The 20,438-nt window shown below is 37.9% G+C and overlaps 1 protein-coding gene across 5 annotated transcripts in view; it reads right to left on the bottom strand.

The window, feature by feature from the left end:
- Positions 1-572: 572 nt before the first annotated feature.
- Positions 573-20,438, bottom strand: part of rimbp2a (RIMS binding protein 2a) — a 169,941-nt gene continuing 150,075 nt past the window's right edge. For all 5 annotated transcript variants that reach the window (XM_049466733.1, XM_049466736.1, XM_049466737.1 and 2 more), the window contains 3 exons: positions 16,985-17,056; positions 8,410-8,559; positions 573-2,260 (listed from right to left, as the gene is read on the bottom strand). In XM_049466733.1, coding sequence (XP_049322690.1) covers positions 2,072-2,260; positions 8,410-8,559; positions 16,985-17,056 — 411 coding nt within the window. In that variant the 3' untranslated portion in view covers positions 573-2,071. The remainder of the gene's footprint in view (positions 2,261-8,409; positions 8,560-16,984; positions 17,057-20,438) is intronic.

Genomic DNA, 20,438 nt, shown 5'->3' with positions numbered 1-20,438 from the left:
AGGAGAACAAAAAACAGGGTTATTCCACCAAATATTGATTATTTCTGAATAATAATATAAACTTGTTTGAGGTCTGAAAGCCTAACAAAAAAGCCTTTTTTCAGCCATTTCTCATCTTCTGAAATTAAATGCTCTAAATGACAATATTTTTATTTGGAATTGTACTCAAACATATAACTATAAATATGAAAAATCAGATAAATTGATTAAAAAAACTGAATGGTCTCTTATTTTGTTTTTCCAGAGCTGTATATATATTATAAGCTCACCAGATGAGAAAATAAATTAGTCCACATGTATTCCATATATTTCTTCTTAAGTAGTGTTGATTTTAAGGTTTTAAAACCATAAGCTAGCGATATCTGTCTTATCTCAGTCTCTTACTGATTTGGAATCAGGAACTGAATTGAAATCTTTTGTTCTATATTTTATTTAATGTATTATTTACTGTATTTAATAATTTTAGAACAGGTGTTCTTAACCTGGGGGTCGCTACCCCAAAAGGACTTCTGAAAGTGGTGCTGTAATACCATCTTTACCTTTTTTTTTTTTTAGTACTTTAGTAGAATTTAGTGTGTTTTTTTTTTGGACTAAACTTGATCTTGTTCAAATACAGTCTCATACATTGCTTCCATTTCCCGTATCAATAATCAACCATCTACTGATACCCAATAACACTCAGTCCAGTTACCCTCGCTCCAAGAACTTTAACGATAATTCATCTGAATGAATTTGAAGGTTATTTTAGCACATCAACACAACAATCACCTGAAATAGTGTGAATTCTAATTGATTCTAACCGATCCAGCATAACATTATGACCACCTCCTTGTTTCTACTATTATTTTTTTCAGATCCACTCGTCATATAGATACGACAACGTTTTAGATAGATAGAAGATACTTTATTGATCCCTGAGGGGCAATTTTGGGCCACTTATAAAAAAAATAAAAACAGTTCACTTCGAAAATAAAGTCATAATATTGCAAGATTAAAGTCGTAATATAACGAGTATAAAGATGTAATATTACAAGATTTAAGTCATAATATTACAAGATTAAAGTTGTAATATTGCAAGAGTAAAGTTGTAATGTTATGAGATTAAAGTCATAATATTGAGAGAATAAAGATGTAATATTACAAGTTTAAGTCGTAATATTACAAGAATAAAGTTGTAATATTACGAGAGTTAAGTTGTAATGTTATGAGATTAAAGTCATAATATTGAGAGAATAAAGATATAATATTACAATAAGTTATAATATTACAATATTAAAGTCGCAGTATAACAAGTAAAAAGTTGTAATATTGCGAGAATGAAGATGTAATGTTACACGATTAAAGTCGTAATATTACGAAAATATGAGAGTTGACATATTACAAAATGAAAGTCGTACTATTATGAGAATGAAGTCATAATATTACGAGAACAAAGCTGTAATATTACAAGATTAAAGTCATTGTACTGTGAGAATAAAGTCGTAGCATTTTGAGGGAAATGTAGTTCTAACTGCTTGGGCTCTACAGTTGGATCAGAACATGACGTTTTTCTTTGAGAACTTTTTGAGTAATTCCTTCCCTTTGGCGCATTTTCACCAGTTATCCACCAGTTTCATTCTAATATGAATTGTGTTTATTCAATTAATGCAAATTAGCCCTATATTACTAAACAGTTAAATAGATAAATTAATAAACAACATTCCACATAATCAGCAATGTCCCAAACATAGTCGATCATACTGGCAGATCTTTAAACCTTAGCTTGACCACCCGGCGTCCTAACGAGAATCGTAATGTTATGCTGGATTGGTGTAGGTGTTATATATATATATATATATATATATATATATATATATATATTATGCATGTATGAATACTGCTGTAGATTTAATTGATTGATTAACAGATTTAAAGCTGAAGTGTTGAGTTGAGCCCGGTAGATATCGCCCTTTCACTTAAGCTTGGTGTGTTTCTGTGCGTCTGTGTGGAGTTGAGTTGAAGTTCTACAGTTGGATCAGAATCCTGATCGGGATCAGGGGTCTGGATCTGGATCTGGATCAGAAAACAACGTTTACTTTGAGAACTTTTTGAGTAATTTCTTCCCTTTGGAGAGCAGTCCTTTTTTCTTTTTGGAGGCCAGGTCTCGGGGGCCCCTGGCAGGACTCAGGGGCCTGATGGGGCCCACGGGGAGCAGGGGACGCACAGTGGGGGACGCCGGTCTTCCGGGGGCCGGGGCTGGAACTGTGTTTTCCACAGGAACCTAATGAGAGATCCATCGGGGGAGGGGGACAGTGCAGGTATTAAACAGCAGGTGTGATTTTAGCTCACGTCCAGCTCTAGCTAAAACACACAGAGACTGTGTCTCTCTAACAACCTAAAAAACGTCTTAAACCGTAATAAAGAAGCGCAGCCAGTCGTTTCACATTTCTGGCTGTTTTCTCTATGTATAAACAGCAGGTGAGAAACCCAGGAGAGCTGGAGAGCAGATCATGAGCATCGAGCTAAACATAGTTTAAACATTAATTATAATCATCTGATCTGAACAGACTTACAGAAAATAGTTATCTGCCTGTACTGCTGTATAACCAGGTCAGTGTAACATTCATCAGCTCAACTTTATACTATATTAAACTATTAAAAAAAAATAAAAAAATAAACTATATATAATATTGGATTATTAGGCGCATTTTAAGCTGCACTAGTAAGGAACAGGGGTGTCGCCATGTGTGTTTATTCTAATTCAGCAGGTCTTGCCGCTTGGTGGTGGTGGCGGTGGGTTGGCCAACTAAGTTAAGTAAAGCTTAGCTAAGTAAACAAAACTGTAATTCTTCAAAAAAAAAAAAAAAAAGACTTTCTTCAAGTGAAACGAGGGCTGGATGTTAATCTACACAGATTTCTCTCCTAAAAACTGTTTATTTGGGTGAGTAAAACACTTTTGTTTATACTTTTGGTTATACAGTATACAGTAAGCTAAGATTTCCAAATTTCTCCAGCACTAGGGCTGGAGCATTAGCATTAGCAGCCCCCTTACAGAAGTACACTGAGAAACAGTCTGATATATTTGTCTCTGAACAGTGAAAGAGCTAACTAGTGCTTAGTACAGTTAGCAGCCAATGCTAATGCTGCTCCAGCAGTGTTAGCCAGGGTTAGCAGCAGGCTACTGCTCACCTCTAAACAGCTAAAGAGCTAGCACTTAGCGGGTAATGCTAATGCTACTCCAGCCCCTTACAACCTGACTGGTAAAATTTATACATAAAGCACGCTGACGATTTTTGGGAAAAGTGTACCCTATAGTGCTAAAAATATTGTATTTGAAATGTACATTTCTAAAATAAATCCAATTTTTTTTTTTGTTATTTTTTTTTTTATCCAGATTTTAGTTTTTCATTCTGCCTTTTGCCAACAGAATTTCAGGAACATTTTTAATCTTTCAACTTTTATGTATTCAGTGTAACTTTAATTTATTTGTTAATATGTATCTGATAGATTGAGGCTAAATTTAAATGTATTTAATATATATTGCGAAAAAAAAAAGTTATATGATGGTATAATGCAACTTCTTTTTGTTGCCCAATTTTCAGATATTTTCATTTTTGCACCTTGTATTTTTATAAGCTTTTTTAGATATCTTCTTTTTAATTTGTGTCTGGAAATCAAATTGAGATAGTAAAGTAAAACATGTTATAATTTAGTTGCAATTCTCTATAGGCGAGCTGTCAACCATGCAGCTTGATTTAGGGTGTGTCTATCTTCGACAGGAGTAACGACATAATCGTAACGACAGGAAACGACAGGAAAAGTGCACCTTTCGCAACTCTAAACCCAAAGCAAAATTCATGTACTAATTTTCTTAATTAATCACGGGTGTGGTTAATTTTTGCCATAAGTTGGGTTTGTGCTGCTGTGTATTCATGTGTGTGTAATAAGTGGGGGCGTACGCTCGGCTCGGCACAGCGCCTGTGTTACCGAGATAGCGATGAACGTCTGACTGTTGGCGTCTGTCTAGGTTGTATTCAGTCAGTGGAGCTCCTGTGTTTTCTGTTACCAAGATAAACAAGCAAAACTCCAGAATATCTGTTTGCAAAAGGCAGAAATTAAGAACAAAAATTGGGAAAACTGATGAACCTAAAAAGAACTTTTACACCCAATTTTCTATTTAACTGATAAGCGTTACACTGACCCTAAAAGTCCTGCTGCTATTCCCATGTTGTACATAGTCTCTGAATAACATGTTTAATCACATCAACAGAACACATCACTGATCAGAACATCGAGGTTTAACATGCGGTCGCTGCACTTCACTGATAAAGAAGAGGAAATTGTAGGAAAGCCAGGAGAAACAGGGTTTTACTTTCAGCACCAGAAACACAGTAACAAACCACACCAGGAACCAACTGTAGATACCATATTATTGTCTGATGCATTGCTGCTGTGATGATAAAGAATATTTGCTTTTATTTTAGTGATTTCTGTGTTAACCTATTCATGCCCAGATTTATTTACTATGATAATGAAACAACTTGTTCTGTTGGGTTAGAGCAGGAGTCTGCGCCAAGGTTTGTGTCTTTTTACATTTTATATATAGTATTATATCCGTTTAGTTTCGGTTTCACTCTGCAGTTTAGTGAGCGGACTAAAGAACTACTACAGCCTGTCATCATCAGGGTAATTTGGGGTAAATTGTGAATAAATTGTCTGTAAATTGAGTCATTTTAAGTAAATTGTAACATTTGGGTAAATTGTGAGCAATTTAGATTAAATTGCGTAATTTTGAGTAAATTGTGACATTTGTGTAAATTTGAATTTGTTGGTCATTTTGGGTAATTTGCGAGTAATTTTATTGTAATTTGCAATCTAATTTGTGGGTAAATTTTGAGTATGAGTAAAATTGACTAATTTGTGGGTAAAATGTGGGTAATTTTGGTTAAATAGTCAACATGTTGGTAAATTGTGAGAACAGTTGGGTAATTTTGGGTACATTTTAGGTAAATCAGGGGTAAATTGGGGTACATTGTGGACAATTTTGCGTAAATCGTGGGTAAGCAAGTTGTGTTTTGTGATCAGAGTGTAATCTGATTTGGACATTAATGGGTTAACACAGGTAAAAGGTAAAGAGTAAACTATCACCATCACTAAATCTACGTTCACACAGCAGATGAAAGTGTCCCAAATCTTATTTTCTGACCAAATTTGACAATCTTTTTAAAGTGACTCATATCTGACATCTGTCTGGATGGTTTGCACTTTGTAAGTAACACGCATGCGCAACAGAGCAGCGCTTCACATTAAGTTTCACTTTAATCCTTTAGATAAAATCTTAAAACATGCATTTCTGTCGGGCGGTTCAGACATAGTCTCATTGCTTCAAATCTGTATCGGGTAACAATAACACATACTATAATGGCCCAGATTGGAATTGAAAATGTCAGATGTGTCACATGTAAAACATCAGATTTGGGTCACATTTACCTGCTGTTATGAACACAGCCTGTGTTTGTACTATAAACCAAGAGAAAAACTACAGTAACAGCCCCAGAAGACGTCACCAGATAGAAGTATTTAGAGCCAGCTGGGTTTGTAAATAGAGCAGATATTGAGCATCGTTTCTTCCTGAAATTTACTCAACTTAATGAATCAAATCATGGAAAAACTTTTAGTTTTTTTTTTTTTTTTTTTTTGCCTGCCTATATCCACCTTATTCAGCCACACCCATTGGTTTCTTCTGCCTGTGTGTTAGAATTTCCAGTCAGGTAAATGGTTTCTGGCTGTATCATATTTACCATATTTTTCGCACTATAAGGAGCACTGGATTATAAGGTGCATTATGCAACACTAGTAAGGAACAGGGTTGTCGCCATGTTTTCCTTCTAGTTCAGCAGGTTTTGCCGCTGGGTGTTGGGGGGTTAGTTAAAGTTAAGTAAAGCTAAGCTAAGTCAAATGAGTGCTGGACGTTAATCAACACAGATTTCTCTCCAGAAAACTGTTTATTTGGGTGAGTAAAGCGCTTCCATTTATTTACAGCAAGCTTAGATTTACAGATTTCCACTAAAGCTAGCTGTGGTTAGCAGCTGGTAATTCCTGCCTGTTAGTGCTACACGGAGGAATTCTGAGTGTTCCAGTGACCTAGGGCGATATTAGCTAGCGGCTCATCCCACGTAGCTTGTTTTAACACGGAAAACATGCCGTCCGATATACTCGCCTGAACAGAGAAAGAGCTAGCACTTAGCGCGGTTAGCAACTAATGCTAATGCTGCTGCACCCAGCCTTAGTGCTGGAGAAACTTCACTGAAGTACAGCATTTGTCATAAAGGTGAATTTTTAGTGGAGAGTCTTTACTGCTCTTTAATACCTGGTTCAAGACTGGTAAAAGTAATGAATATATTATAGTACAGTACTGTGATGCACTTTAACTGACTATTTTATGTTATTATTCTGTATGTTTGTTAGATTACACAGGGGGGCATTACCCACCATATTTTTCGCACTATAAGGTGCACTTAATTAAATTTAAAAAATCATTGGTGCTCCTAATAATCCGGTGCTCCTTATGTATGAATTCTATCAGTCAGGTATTAAGGAGCAGTAAAGACTGCTGAAGTACAGAGTTATACAGGAGTTTCAGTAAAGTTTCTCCAGCACCAAGACTGGAGCAGCGTTAGCGTTAGCCGCTAACTGTGCTAAGCGCTAGCTCTTTTACTGTTTAGAGGTGAATATTATTCACATGTAGTCTGCTGCTAACCCCGACTAGCACTGCTGTAGCAGCTTTAGCTTTAACCGCTAACCGCGCTAGTTAGCTCTTTTGCTGTTCAGAGGTGATTATATCAGACTGTAGTCTGTGTGTTTATTGTGTTAAAATCTTTAGCTAATTTTGCCTGATTTACCAAAACACTCACGGTTCTTTAGTGTAGCTCTGTCGGGCGGCATTAACACTCTAACAGGCTGTTTAACCTTATTTACAGCTATTTAACCAGGTTTAACCAGACACCCTAAACGTAGCTAGCTAATGGGATTACCGTTTCTAGTAGGGTGTTAGCGGTTAGCACTGGATGCTTCATTTTGAGTGGAATATGCATTGCATATTCTTTACAGTCTTATATGTCTGCATCCCTGCTACTGTCTTTTCTCCTTTTGATTATTCTATTAGTCTATTTATCCCCTAACATACAGTTAAATCCACTGCTGCTCCGGAGGTTCTAACACACATAAAGAAATCGTGCTGCAGAATAAGGTGGATAATAGTGACTGCAGAATTTCAGTAGACTTTGCCTCTGCATGAGATCAGTAACTGGTATCCCCAGTTGCTCGTTTTGTACAGTAGAAGAAGAAGAAACAGCCGGCTAAGATGGGAAATGAAAAAGACCTTCCACTGCTGTTTTTTTTTTGTTTTTGTTTTTTGTTTTTGCCAAGCGGGTGGGGAAAATAAAGGAAATCAGAATGCAGCGACATCGTTTCAGTAACATCCACACATCAAACATGAGGAAAAGAAGAAGAGATAAAAAAAAAAAATAGAAAAATAAAAACACCAATACACAAATGGACACGGATGCCATCATAACATCATAAGAGGTCACGGAGGTCATCGTAAGAGTTTTCTTTTTTCTTTTCTGTTTATTTATTTGATTTTATCATTACAGTAGACGTGTTATCAATCAGTTTATCAGCTCATTCTCTCGGCGAAAGAGCGGTACGATGATGAGTGGTGATCTTAAGCGTGTCCTTTTAAAGTTCTGAAAAGGGTCTGAAAAATAGACTTTAGAAGGGTTGTGCAACATACAAAACGAAACAAAGCCTCCTTAAAGGAACGATACAACAACACAAAGGCCGACGTTAACTGTATTTATATATATATATATATATATATATCTTTATAGAAAAGGTATGAAAAAGGCATGCTTATCTCGCGAAGGACGGCCTACGTTTCTTTCTTTAGTCTTTAAATTAATAAATTAATGAATCAATAAATTGTGAATCATCTCAGGGGGGTATCGTCTCAAATCTTGAATGAGTCAAGGGCCCTTTTTTTTTTGGACGTATTCATTCATAAAGAGAAGAAAAAAGAGAGACACTTGAGCTCAGCGTGTCTCAATGTTTCGTAGGCCGTAGGTTCTTTTGTCCCAATGTCCTCTGAGGATGCTCTACAGCACAAGTCATGCCCTCAAATACGTTTTGTCTACCTGTCTGTCTGTCTGTCTTTCTCTCTTTACTCTCTCTCTCTCTCTCTCTCTGTGCACGGATGGGCTTTGCTTCTCCCTTTCCAAACGCAAGAAAGGTTGGACTGGAAACCACTATGCACTTTCACCACCACACAAAACAAACAAGCACGAGAAAAAACAGAGACGGCGGGCGGACGGAACTCAAACGGAGGATGGATGGACACGGGGCCTAGCGCTGAGAGCGGCGATGGTGTACCCGTTTGGCCTCGGGGCGCGGCGCTGGCGCTGCTGCTGGCTCTTCCGGCTCGTAGTGGGTGGGAGTGTCCGTCAGATAGACCTCCACGTCGTCAGGCACTTCTTCTAGAAAATTGGAGGGAACCAATCCCCGGTGTCCGTTCATCTCACCCTGCAAGTCGACGCACAAAAAAAAAAAGAGTCACCTGGAATTCAGGCTTTCAGTTAACAGCTGTGCTAAAACTCGTCAAGAGTTAATTACTTGAATTCTTTGCCTCTTAATAAAGTGTTTGAGAGCATCAGTTAAAGTAAAGTAGTGAAGAGGTAGAGTTACAGGTATACAGTGAATAACTCTATTTGAGTAACGCTCAAAAAGAAAAATTTCAACAACTTGAAAACTATCCTCAACTGCAGTCACTGTAAAGACCATGAAAAACGTCATGATGATGAAACTGGCTCTCATCAGGACCACTTCAGGAAAGGAAGAGCAAGAGTTTCCTCAGTAACAGCAAGTTAACAGAACCTCAGATAAGATCTGCTATATGCTTCATGCGAGTATTTTGGTTTGTTTAACACTTTTTTTTTTTTAACAGTTTTTCTCAGTCAATTTGATGCGTTTCTCAAAACAGTTACAAACAGCTCCACATAATAGATAAGTAGCAGCTAATGCTCGTACTGCACTCAATCCTTTATCATGACCCAAAGGTACATATTTATATCAGTGAACCTGTCAGAGTCATCGGAATAAAAAGTATGTTACCTAGCTCTCTGTTAACCATAGCTAGATCACCGCTAAAGCTATTATGTTAGCTGGCTCTCCGCTACCCTTGGTAACTTTAGCGGTGATCAATGTAACATTACTAGGGAGAGAACTATGTTTGTTAGCTAGCTCTCTGCTACCCTTAGCTCTCTCCCCAGTAACAAAGATCACCGCTAAAGTTCCTGTTTGTTAGTTAGGTCGCGGCTAATGTTAGCTAGCTCTTCGTTACCATTAGTTCTTCTTCCCGTAACATTAGCTAGATCACCGCTACAGTTAGTAGGTTAGCTAGGTCGCTACTAATGTTAGCTAGCTCTCCGCTAACCTTAGTTCTCTCCACAGATTACATGTTTACGGTGGGTCACTGTGTTTTTCCACCAGTATTAAACACACCATCTGAAAATGTAATACCTACAGCAAATTTACAGGACATTTAGACTGTTTAAGACCCCGCCAGAACCCTTAATTAGTCATTTGATCATGTACCAGTTTACAAAAACATCATGATGATGAAACTGGCTCTCATCAGGACCACTTCAGGAAAGGAAGAGCAAGAGTTTCCTCAGTAACAGCAAGTTAACAGAGCCTCAGATAAGATGTGCTACATGCTCCATGCGAGTATTCTGGTTTGTTTAACACTTTTTTTTTTTTTTTTTTTTTTTTTTTTCTTAGTCGCTTTGATGCATTTCTCAAATCAGAATTAATATTTGCATCTCAGTGTGGGTATTTCTCAAAACAGTTTGTACAAACAGCTCCACTTGTTGGCTAACTCAATGCTAATGTTAGCTAGCTCTCTGTTAACCTTAGTTCTCCTTCCCGTAACATTAGCTAGATAACCACTAAAGTTAGCTAGCAAATTGTTAGTATGTTAGCTAGCTCTCCGATACCCTTAGTTCCCTCCTCAGTAACGTTACATAGATCACCGCTAAAGTTACTGTTTGTTAGTATGTTAGGTAGCTGCTAATGTCAGCTAACTCTCCGTTACCATTAGTTCTTCTTCCCGTAGCATTAGCTAGATCACCGCTAAAGTTAGTAGGTTGTAGTGCTTCCTGCTTCTGTGCCGTTCAGACGCTTCTCTGCTTAGCTCTGCTTAGCTTTGCTATCTTTCATACTTTTCTTTATTTTTAGACATTTTAGAGCTACAGTGTCTGAGCTCATTATTTAGATTAGCACTAGCACTACCATATTTTGTTTCTTATTTTATGTTTTCTAGTTTCTTTTGGACATTTTATAGTAGAGCCATAGGCACAGGAATTAGACAAGTTTCTGTAGAGTACTAAAGAAGAAATCTACAAGATGCCTCCTTGTGTGGGTTCAGAGCACCTGTGCTGCCAGAACTGCTACAATCTTCTACAAAGAATGACTGTTTTGGAAACAAATTTTCGGTCCTTGTTATCAGAGTTTAAGGACTGGCATTTCTGCGCTGTTCGAGGACCATCGGAGTGTGGGAGTGCTGCCAGCGGACAACGGGCAGGGATTTTAACGGAGCAGCGAGCAGTGGAGACGAACAGAACTGGACCAGCAGATCATGTGGACATCCCTAATGTGAGTACAGCTGAAAGATATGGGCAAAACCAGCAATGGGTTCGCATTGGAGCTAAACCCAAACGCCATGCCACATACAGCTCTGTAGTGTCCTCCACTCCTGCTAACATAGCACATCTGGCTAATGCTAATGCTAAAGCTATTGCTCGGAGATCAGAGCACAGAGCCAGAGGAAATCAGTTCCAGTCACTTAGTTTGCAAAACAGATTTGAGCCACTGCAAGACCTCAATGACTTTCCTAATACCAGCCAGTATGATACAGAAAGAACCAGAAGATTCAGCCATTCAAAACACCCCAGGAGAGCCACAGGGCTCCAGGCTGGGGCCACAGCAGACACCCTTGTTTTGGGGGATGACTCTGTTCATGGCATGAAAAATAATCACAAACTCATCGTTCGATGTGAGCCAAACATCACAGTTTCTGAACTGAATGAGAAGCTTCCAGCACTACTGGCTGAATACAGAACAGTGAAACGGATTATTGTTCATGTTGGAAAGAACGATACAAGGAAAGAGGAGTCTGAGGTGTTAAAAAGGGACTTTAATGATCTTTTTACCACACTGCGCAAATTCAACATTCAGACATTCATCAGTGGTCCTCTGCCTGCAAGAGGCTGCAATATGTTCTCTAGGCTGTTGGCTTTAAACATTTGGCTTCAGAAAACCTGCAGGTCAAACGGACTGAACTTCATTGACAATTTCAATCTGTTTTTTGGGAAGAGAGAGTTTTTCAGGCGAGATGGACTGCACACCAACAAGAGAGGAGTCAAATTCCTGTCAGAGAACTTCATTTTTTCTCTGTGCAACTTCTCTGTTCCCACTGGTGAAGACACGTCAGCTTTAACACCCAAGGACACTGTCTGCACAAAAGAGACACTACATCCTCCCCCCACAGAGACTGTGGAGTTATCGGACGGGAGCCATGTTCTGCTGTATCAGCTGCCGGAAACACCGCAACTGCATGAACACTCCACACCATCCTCCATCTCCACCTCATCATCATCATCCTCCATCTCCACCTCATCATCATCATCCTCCATCTCCACCCCATCATCACCCCACCTGAACTTCCCAGCAACCATGGAGAAGCTGGTATCTGCAGGGACAAGACTGACGCTTTCTCTGTCAGCGAGTCCTCAGGTACAGCGGAAAATCAGCACAAATTCTCCTCCACAGTCACCTACTGCCTCACAGACCCAGCAACACCCCTCCTCACCACCACTACACTCCCCAATCAAGGAGTTAGAAAAGGGGACCAAAATGAAGCCCAGTGAACATGAACATGGGGAAGTATTAAACAAACTCCCCCCACAACCCAAAAAGAAGAGACAAGCTCCTAAACCACCGGACAGACAGCTCCGCTCTCGACTTCTTCACCAGCAGGAGCCCCTCCCACCTCCCTCCACCATAAGGGAAGAGGCCGCCACAAGCAATCCAGCAAACTGATATATTTTGGGTCCGTGCTGCTACAATGGCGAAGTCAGCAGTACATGTTTTCAAAACAAGTACGGACCCTGTGTGCCAGTTATCTCCCCCATTCCAGTTCTTATCAGAAGCAGAAAGAACAGGGAGTATAGGTCAGATAATGTGAATATATCCAACCTGCAGTATGTAAATTGTAACCCACAGTCTTTGGAACAAAATGCACAGGTTATTAAGTTAGCTCTACTAAATATCAGATCTCTTACAAACAAGTCCTATCTAATTAATGATTTTATTACAAATTATGGGCTTGATTTTCTGTTTTTAACAGAGACATGGTTAAATTCATGTAGTGCTGAAAGTGTATAAATTGAGTCGGCTCCACCAAACTTTAACTTTTTAAATGTCTCACGTACCGGCAAGAAAGGTGGAGGTGTAGCTATGCTGTTTGATGATACATTCCAATGCAAGCAGTTATCACTTGGTGATTTCACATCTTTTGAATATTTAGGTGCAGTTTTAAAAGGGACACCAAGAATATTACTAATAATTGTCTACAGGCCTCCAAGGTACAATGCTGATTTTATTGATGATTTTACAGATATGCTGTCTTTTATTTCTACTGAATTTGATCATTTTATTATTGCTGGTGATTTTAACATTCATATTGATAATCCCAAGGATAATTATGCCAGAGAACTCTATGATGTATTTGACTCTTTTGAACTCTCTCAGCATGTGACTGGAAGCACACACTGTCATGGTCACACCCTGGATTTGGTTATTTCGAAGGGTCTCAACATATCAGCCTCTATTAAGGATGTTGCACTATCAGATCACTACTGTGTCTTCTTTGAAATGTGGACTTCAATACACAGTGAAACCAGACAGATTAGGTACAAGAAAAGGCAGATAAATGACATGACAGCTGAACTTTTTGTGAGCAAAGTGTGCTCTGCACCATGCAAACCATCAGACTCTGTAGATACTCTGCTGGATAGTTTTAACTCAAAAACTGCTAGAGTTTTAGATGAGATTGCACCAGTTAGAGTTAAAACCATGCCATGCAAGCAGAAAGCTCCATGGAGAAATGATGCTGCAGTTCAGCTCCAAAAGAGAGAATGCAGAAAGGCTGAGCGCAGATGGCGTAAAACCAAGCTTCATATTCACAAAGAAATTTTTAAAGATAGATTGCGTGATTACAATAAAATAATGTGCACATGTAGACAATCCTACTTCTCCAGCATTATTAACAATAATATTAACAATAGCAAAGTTCTTTTCACTGTGGTTGACAGACTAACTAACTCATCTACATATATGACCCCTGAGCTAGTTTCAACTGAGAGATGTAATGAGTTTGCTAAATTTTTTAATACTAAAATCCACAATATCAGACAAGCCATCAGTACATCTACATTCACCAACGAGCCCATGTGCTCTCCAAAACCATGCATCATAGTCAACATGTCCCAATTTAGCACTATTAATGAAGAAGTTTTAATTGATACAGTGAGTCACCTCAGATCATCCACCTGCAGTCTTGATACATTACCAACCAAGTTTTTAAAGAATGTGTTTTACTCAATATCAGCAGACATTCTTCAAATTGTAAATACCTCACTCATGTCGGGTGATTTTCCAAATTCATTAAAAACAGCCGTTGTGAAGCCTCTCTTAAAAAAGAAAAATTTAGATACAAACTTATTAAACAATTACAGACCAATTTCTAATCTACCATTCATTGGAAAAATAACTGAAAAAATTGTCTTCAAGCAAGTTATGCACTTCCTGTCCATAAATAACTGTCTAGACCAATTTCAGTCAGGTTTCCGGCCCAATCATAGTACTGAGACTGCGCTTATTAAGGTTATCAATGACATTCGCTTAAACACAGACTCAGGAAAAATATCTATTCTACTACTGCTTGATCTCAGTGCTGCTTTTGACACCATTGACCACAACATTCTCATAGATAGACTTGAGAACCGGGTTGGAATTTCTGGAACTGTCCTAAAATGGTTCAGTTCATACCTTCAAGGAAGGAAATACTTTGTGGAAATGGAAAATAATGTTTCTGAGACTGTGCCAGTGACCTGTGGTGTACCCCAGGGTTCAATTCTTGGGCCACTCTTATTTAATTTATATATGATTCCTCTGGGTGAAATCATGCGTGACTATGGGATATCTTACCACAGCTATGCAGATGACACTCAGATCTACATGGCCCTCTGCCCAAACAATTTCAGTCCCATTGACTCACTGTGTAAATGCCTTGAGCAGATAAATAAATGGATGGGACAGAACTTTCTGCAGTTAAATAAAGATAAAACAGAGATTATTTTATTTGGGAATAGTAATGAGAGGCACAGACTAGCTGCCTATCTGGATTCAAAAAGCCTAAAATCTAAAGAACTAGTGCGTGATCTTGGTGTACAAATGGACTCTGATCTCACTTTTAACAGTCACGTCAAAGCCGTCACCAAATCAGCATTTTATCACCTCAAGAACATCAATAAGATCAGAGATTTTCTGTCTAAAGCAGACCTGGAGAAACTCATCCACGCCTTTATTTCTAGTAGGATTGATTACTGTAATGGACTCCTAACTGGACTCCCAAAAAAGACCATCAAACAGCTTCAGCTGATTCAGAATTCAGCAGCCAGAGTTCTGACTAGGAGTAAAAGAAGGGAGCACATCACCCCCATCCTTAAATCCCTACACTGGATACCAGTATGTTACAGAATAGACTTTAAGGTACTGTTACTGGTCTATAAATGTGTTAATGGTGCAGGACCAGCATATTTATCTGATGTGCTCCAGCAGTATGAGCCGAGCAGAGCTCTCAGATCATCAGGAACTGCTCAGTTAGAGCTGCCTAAAGTAAAAACTAAACACGGAGAGGCAGCGTTTAGCTACTACGCTGCTCTTAAATGGAACCAGTTAACAGAGAGCATTAGAAGAGCTCCAACACTAAACATGTTTAAATCCAGACTGAAAACCTACATGTTTGATCAGGCTTTCAGCTCAGTTTAAAACACTGCAGCTCCGCCCACTTTTATTCTGTAACGGCACTTTTATATTATGTTTTTTTCTTATTTTAATTTTATTTCCAATTCCTTGTTGTTCTTTTACATGTTTTTAATTTTACTTCTTGACTCTTATTTTAGTTTTTATTTTCCATTTTTACTGTTATTCTTTTACATGTTTTTTTATTATTATTTTTTATATGACTTCTCTGTGTATTTTCTAATTTGTAAAGCACTTTGAATGACCGCTGTGTATGAAAGGTGCTATATAAATAAACTTGCCTTGCCTTGCCTTGCCTAGGTTAGCTAGCTTGCCGCTAATGTTAGCTAGTTCTCAGTTATCCTTAGTTCTCTCCACAGTAATGTTACATAGATCACCACTAAAGTAACTACGTTTGTTAGTATGTTAGCTAGCTCTCCGCTAACCTTAGCTCTCTCCACAGATTACATGTTTACAGTGGGTCACTGTGTTTTTCCACTGCCATTAAACACACCATCTGAAAATGTAATGCCTTCAGCAAATTTACAGGACATTTAGACTGTTTAAGGCCCCGCCAGAACCCTTAATTAGTCATATGATCGGGTACCAGTTTACTCTATTCGGATTTCAGATCATGTTGTTTTACCACAGAACATTACCACATTGTGTTTAATCAGGTTAAAGCTCAGACTCATCCAGGTATATGTTTTACTTCATTCCGGTTCCATTATTTTACATTCCAGAATATACAACATATATAATTGTTTTTTATTAATTACATTCACTATTATTCTATGTATGCATATCAGATGTTAGTTTCTAAAATCACGGCAGTAGTCAGATCACAGATTATTATTCATCGATCAAGCATAACATTATGACCACTGCTTGTTTCTACATCTGTTATCCATTTATAGACCTGGCTCCACTGAGCGTATAGGGGTGCTTTATAGTTACATAACTAGTTTAACTAATTTGAATGTAAAGATTAATGCAGTGAACTAATGGCTGTTCTGGTTGGTAGGTCAGTTCAGCAGAATAATGTATAATATATTGTGATTTGCAGGACAGAAGCAGTTGATAATTTGGGAGGAAACAGCAGTCAGTTGGTATGAAATAATTTGCTGTTTGTATAAAATAAAGTAGAAATTACTTCTGTGATTGGCACAAGTGACTAGATGATATGCAAATTGAACTGGTTTTATTCTGATGTGAGAAATGCTCCACAGCGACCAAAAACACTAAGTTCCTTCACAGTGGATCACTTCACTATTCATTTACTATGTAGTTTTGACTGGTACTGTATAAAAAAACTTGTGACTTGAAGTACTCACTCCACTGTTTTTGCTGGAATCTACAATGGTACATTTTATTTTCAGCACATTATAGCATCAGATTTTTGACTGATTAATGGAATTACAGTTCCTCCAGAAGTATAGGAACAGTGATGCCGATCCATTTATTTCTGCTTTACACCGAAAACATTTGGGTTTGACATTAAAAAAAATATTATACAAAAGATCAACATTTTAACTTTTGTTTCCAGGTATTTTTACATCTATACCTAATGCACATTTCAGAAAATAGCACCTTTTATCTGAACCCACCCATTTTTCTCATGTTTTAATGTCAAATAATTTTTTTTGTCTACAGCAGAAATAAAGGGATTTGCCTCACTGTTACAATTCGTTTAAAGGGGAATGTATTTTTTTTTGTCTATCAGATTTTGTATTAGCATTATGCTTTTCCATAAAATGCATATTAAAAAAAGGTCTTTAATTTAAAGGAAAATACGTTTTGTTATTGCCCTAAAAAAAACACAAAAATAATCTTAAAGGGTTAAAAATTCAGATAAATCACTTACATAGTAAAACCCGTCCTCATCTATCTCTCCAAACACAGCGATGATATCACCAGCACAGAATGTCAACTCCGCCTGCAACAGGAAAAATAATGATAAGTTAACAGCAGCGAAAAACAGTCTTTAAAGACATTTTCACACCGATGCTCGAAAAGTATTGCAATACTTACTCATTAAAAACAGTGAAATACCCCATTAAATCAGTACAAATCTTCTTCTCAGCTTAATAACTTAAGAATGCCTCAACACATCAGCACAAAACGTGTGTGTACAGCGTCATCGCTCCACGATTAATCTATCATCAATAACAATTTCTCCTTCAGAGTATCTTTCTGTGGCTGGTTTACTGCTTTATTTCTCAGTTTTCAGTTGTAAAGTATAATCCAGTGTCTGAGGAGAGCTCTGTGTCGTCTTTGAGTTTCCCTGCCACTGTGTTAATTTACAATTTGCACTCGATTCCTGAACTGACCCATAGTGTAACTTCCTGAAAGCGTCCAAACACCACACAGATCACATAACAAATATCATAAATTTTAAAGTTTAAATATGTAAAAGCTTTTTAAAACATTATTATCCTGTTTTCTCTGCTTTTCAGCGGTTAAGTGAATTAAAACACCGAACAAAGACTGGATTGGGTAACGTGGTGGGTTGGGAGGCGTGGTCTCCACGGTCTCTACACATTACATAAAAAAAGCTGGAGGTAAGTTAAACACTTGGCAGCTACAAATAGTGCTAAATACTGTTTGTGACCCATTTTGTGTTTTTTGTTCTAGAAAAAAGTTTACGTATTTTTCACACTATAAGACTATATATATATATATATATACTTTTTATATAATATAATTATAATTTTTCCCAAAAATTGTGAGTCAGTGAGTTTCGGTTTAGTTCTGGAGTAGCATTAGCTGCTAAATCGGCTAAGCGCTTTCTCTTTTGCCGTTTAGAGTCGGATACTCTCGGCTTTAGTCTGCATTTTTACTGTGTTAAAACAAGCTACGTATTACAAGCCACTAGCTAATATCGCCCTGTCTTACCCGAACACTCAGGGTTCCTCAATGTAGCTCTGTCAAGGGGCAATTAATAGCGATTAGGAACTAATGCTAATGCTGCTGCACCCAGCCTTAGTGGAAATCTGGAAATGTAGGAGAAATCTGCGTAGAGTTACATCCAGCACTCGTTTGACTTTAAAATATCTATATCTTTTTTTTTTTTTTACTTAGTTAACCTACACCCCTGTTCCTTACTAGTGTTGCATAAATGCAAAAAATACAGAACTTCAGTAATATACATCCAGTATGATTATCTATCTACGGTAAGTTTTATAGTGTCACTTTTGTTGTACAAATATAGGCACAAAAGACAGGGCTTGTTAAGACTGGAATTGGTTAAGAGTTTACACTACCAGATTCTGCCCAAAACCAAGTCTAAAAATATGTATATTTTTATATATGATGCTAAAAAATTAAATCTCAGCCCATCATACACTACATGACTTTAACTCTGGGTCTGCAGACTAGAGTCAACTAGCACAGACTCTCTACAACTGCGAGTTAAAGTTAAAGGAGTTAAAATCAGGATTAAAAAGACATGTAGTGAAACTCACTAAGCTTAACTCTCTCTCTCTCTCTCCAGTCCTGTTAAAGTGTCGATTTATAAGGTATTAAATATTGTTAACTGATGGAAAGAAAACTAACAATATTATAAACCAGGGGGTTGTAGGCAGGGGCGTAGCAGCAAATTCTGGGCCCTGTACATTCTTAATGTCAGTGGGCCCCTATCCGTGCCAACACACAAGGAACATGGATTTTCATGGGCCCCTCTTCCTACTCGGGCCCTGGGTAGTCAGGTCCACTTTTCCCCCCACTACCACGCCTATGGTTGTAGGTAAATAATAATCTGTTTGTGTGTGGTGTCACTGTGTTGCAGATGCGCTGGAGGACCACCAGGGGGAGCTGCTCTCACTTTTGAGGTGTTCCTGGTTCCCTGAGATGATGTGATGCACCTGAAAGATCTAGTTACCAAAATACAGAGCTGTGATTGTGATCAGCTAGGGGGTTAATACTGTGTTTATTGGGGTTATCATATGAGGAGCTGTGTCTGTATTATTGAGCTTTTATTGTAGTAACATTTACTTCAAAAATGAGCTAAAGTGATGCCTCACAAAGTTTGTTTGGAGGGATGGGTATTTTTTTTCTATGTTTTCTCCTGGTTTACTTTGTTTAAGAAGTTAGGAATTTTATTTGATTTTCTTTTTTTGTTTGTAGGTAAGTTTAGTTTTAAGATATTTCCTTTTTTCCATTGATTCTGTTCATATTTGCTATTTTTAAAGCTTTAAAACCAATAAACGTCGGTTTTATTACAGCTGGTTGACTTTCTATTGGGGAATATGAATGCTTTTTAATAGTTATGGCCTGACATAGAGCAGGGGCTTCATTTATGAAAGGTGTGTACGTGACCTCTAAAGAAATTGATTTATAAAGAAATACTTGTGTGCACATTTAAGCAAGGTTTTATATTACTTAATACGGTATTAATCAGATTAAGATAAAATATTAATAAACTTGTTTAAAGGAGAACTCTGGTGTGAAATTGATTTTAGGTGTTTTAAAACGTGATATAAAGTTCTTACCTTTGTTGAATGCAGTTTTTTTTTTGCAGTTTTCTGACATCCAGTATTTTCTGCACTTTGCCCAAACAGGCTTTAGAATGAGTGATATGGGGCATATTTTACCCTGCTGATAAATCACGTTTTACACCATTATACAGCTCAAAGTAGCCCCACACTTCTAGTTGGTAGAGTCTGGAGAGTCCTGACATTTAAAACAATGTATTTAGAAGCTTTAAAACTGCAAAAGAAGTTTATTAAAAGCCGCTTTTTACAGCCCATAGCGTAGATGATTCTCTGGGCGCCGCCATCTTGAATTTAAGTCACAATAAATCAACCGTGGAGCACAAGAACGAATAGGTAGGATAGTTGAGCTGATTGCTAAATGAATTGCTAAATCTCTAATAAAGCGCCTCAACTCTGGAATAATCTCCCCGAATATGTTCGGGACTCAGACACAGTCTCAATCTTTAAGTCTAGACTGAAAACTTACTTGTTTAGTTTAGCTTTTGGTAATTAATGTTTTTCCCTTTAGATAAGGCTGCAGATTCAGGGGTTCATGGACAGAGGGAATTGTGGGTAAACTGAGATGCTGGTGCTGTTGTTCTCCCACTGCACACGCTCACTCAGGTTTGTGGACGGTGGAGTGGGTGGATGCTGGTGTTTCAGGGTGCCTCCATGTCTATGTTACCTTCTGGCTCTCTGCCTTTAGTTAGGCTGTTTTATTCAGTTCTGCCGGAGTCATTTGCCACACTCTGATAATGTTTTATATTCTCAGTTTTACATAAATCCAGTCAAAACTAATTCCATCTCTCTGCCTTCCTCCGAGTTACTGACTGCCCACCTGTCTGA

This window comes from Astyanax mexicanus, chromosome 17 (assembly GCF_023375975.1).
Source record: "Astyanax mexicanus isolate ESR-SI-001 chromosome 17, AstMex3_surface, whole genome shotgun sequence".
In the NCBI taxonomy this organism is placed as follows: domain Eukaryota; kingdom Metazoa; phylum Chordata; class Actinopteri; order Characiformes; family Acestrorhamphidae; genus Astyanax; species Astyanax mexicanus.
This window is presented reverse-complemented; position numbering and strand designations above follow the sequence as displayed.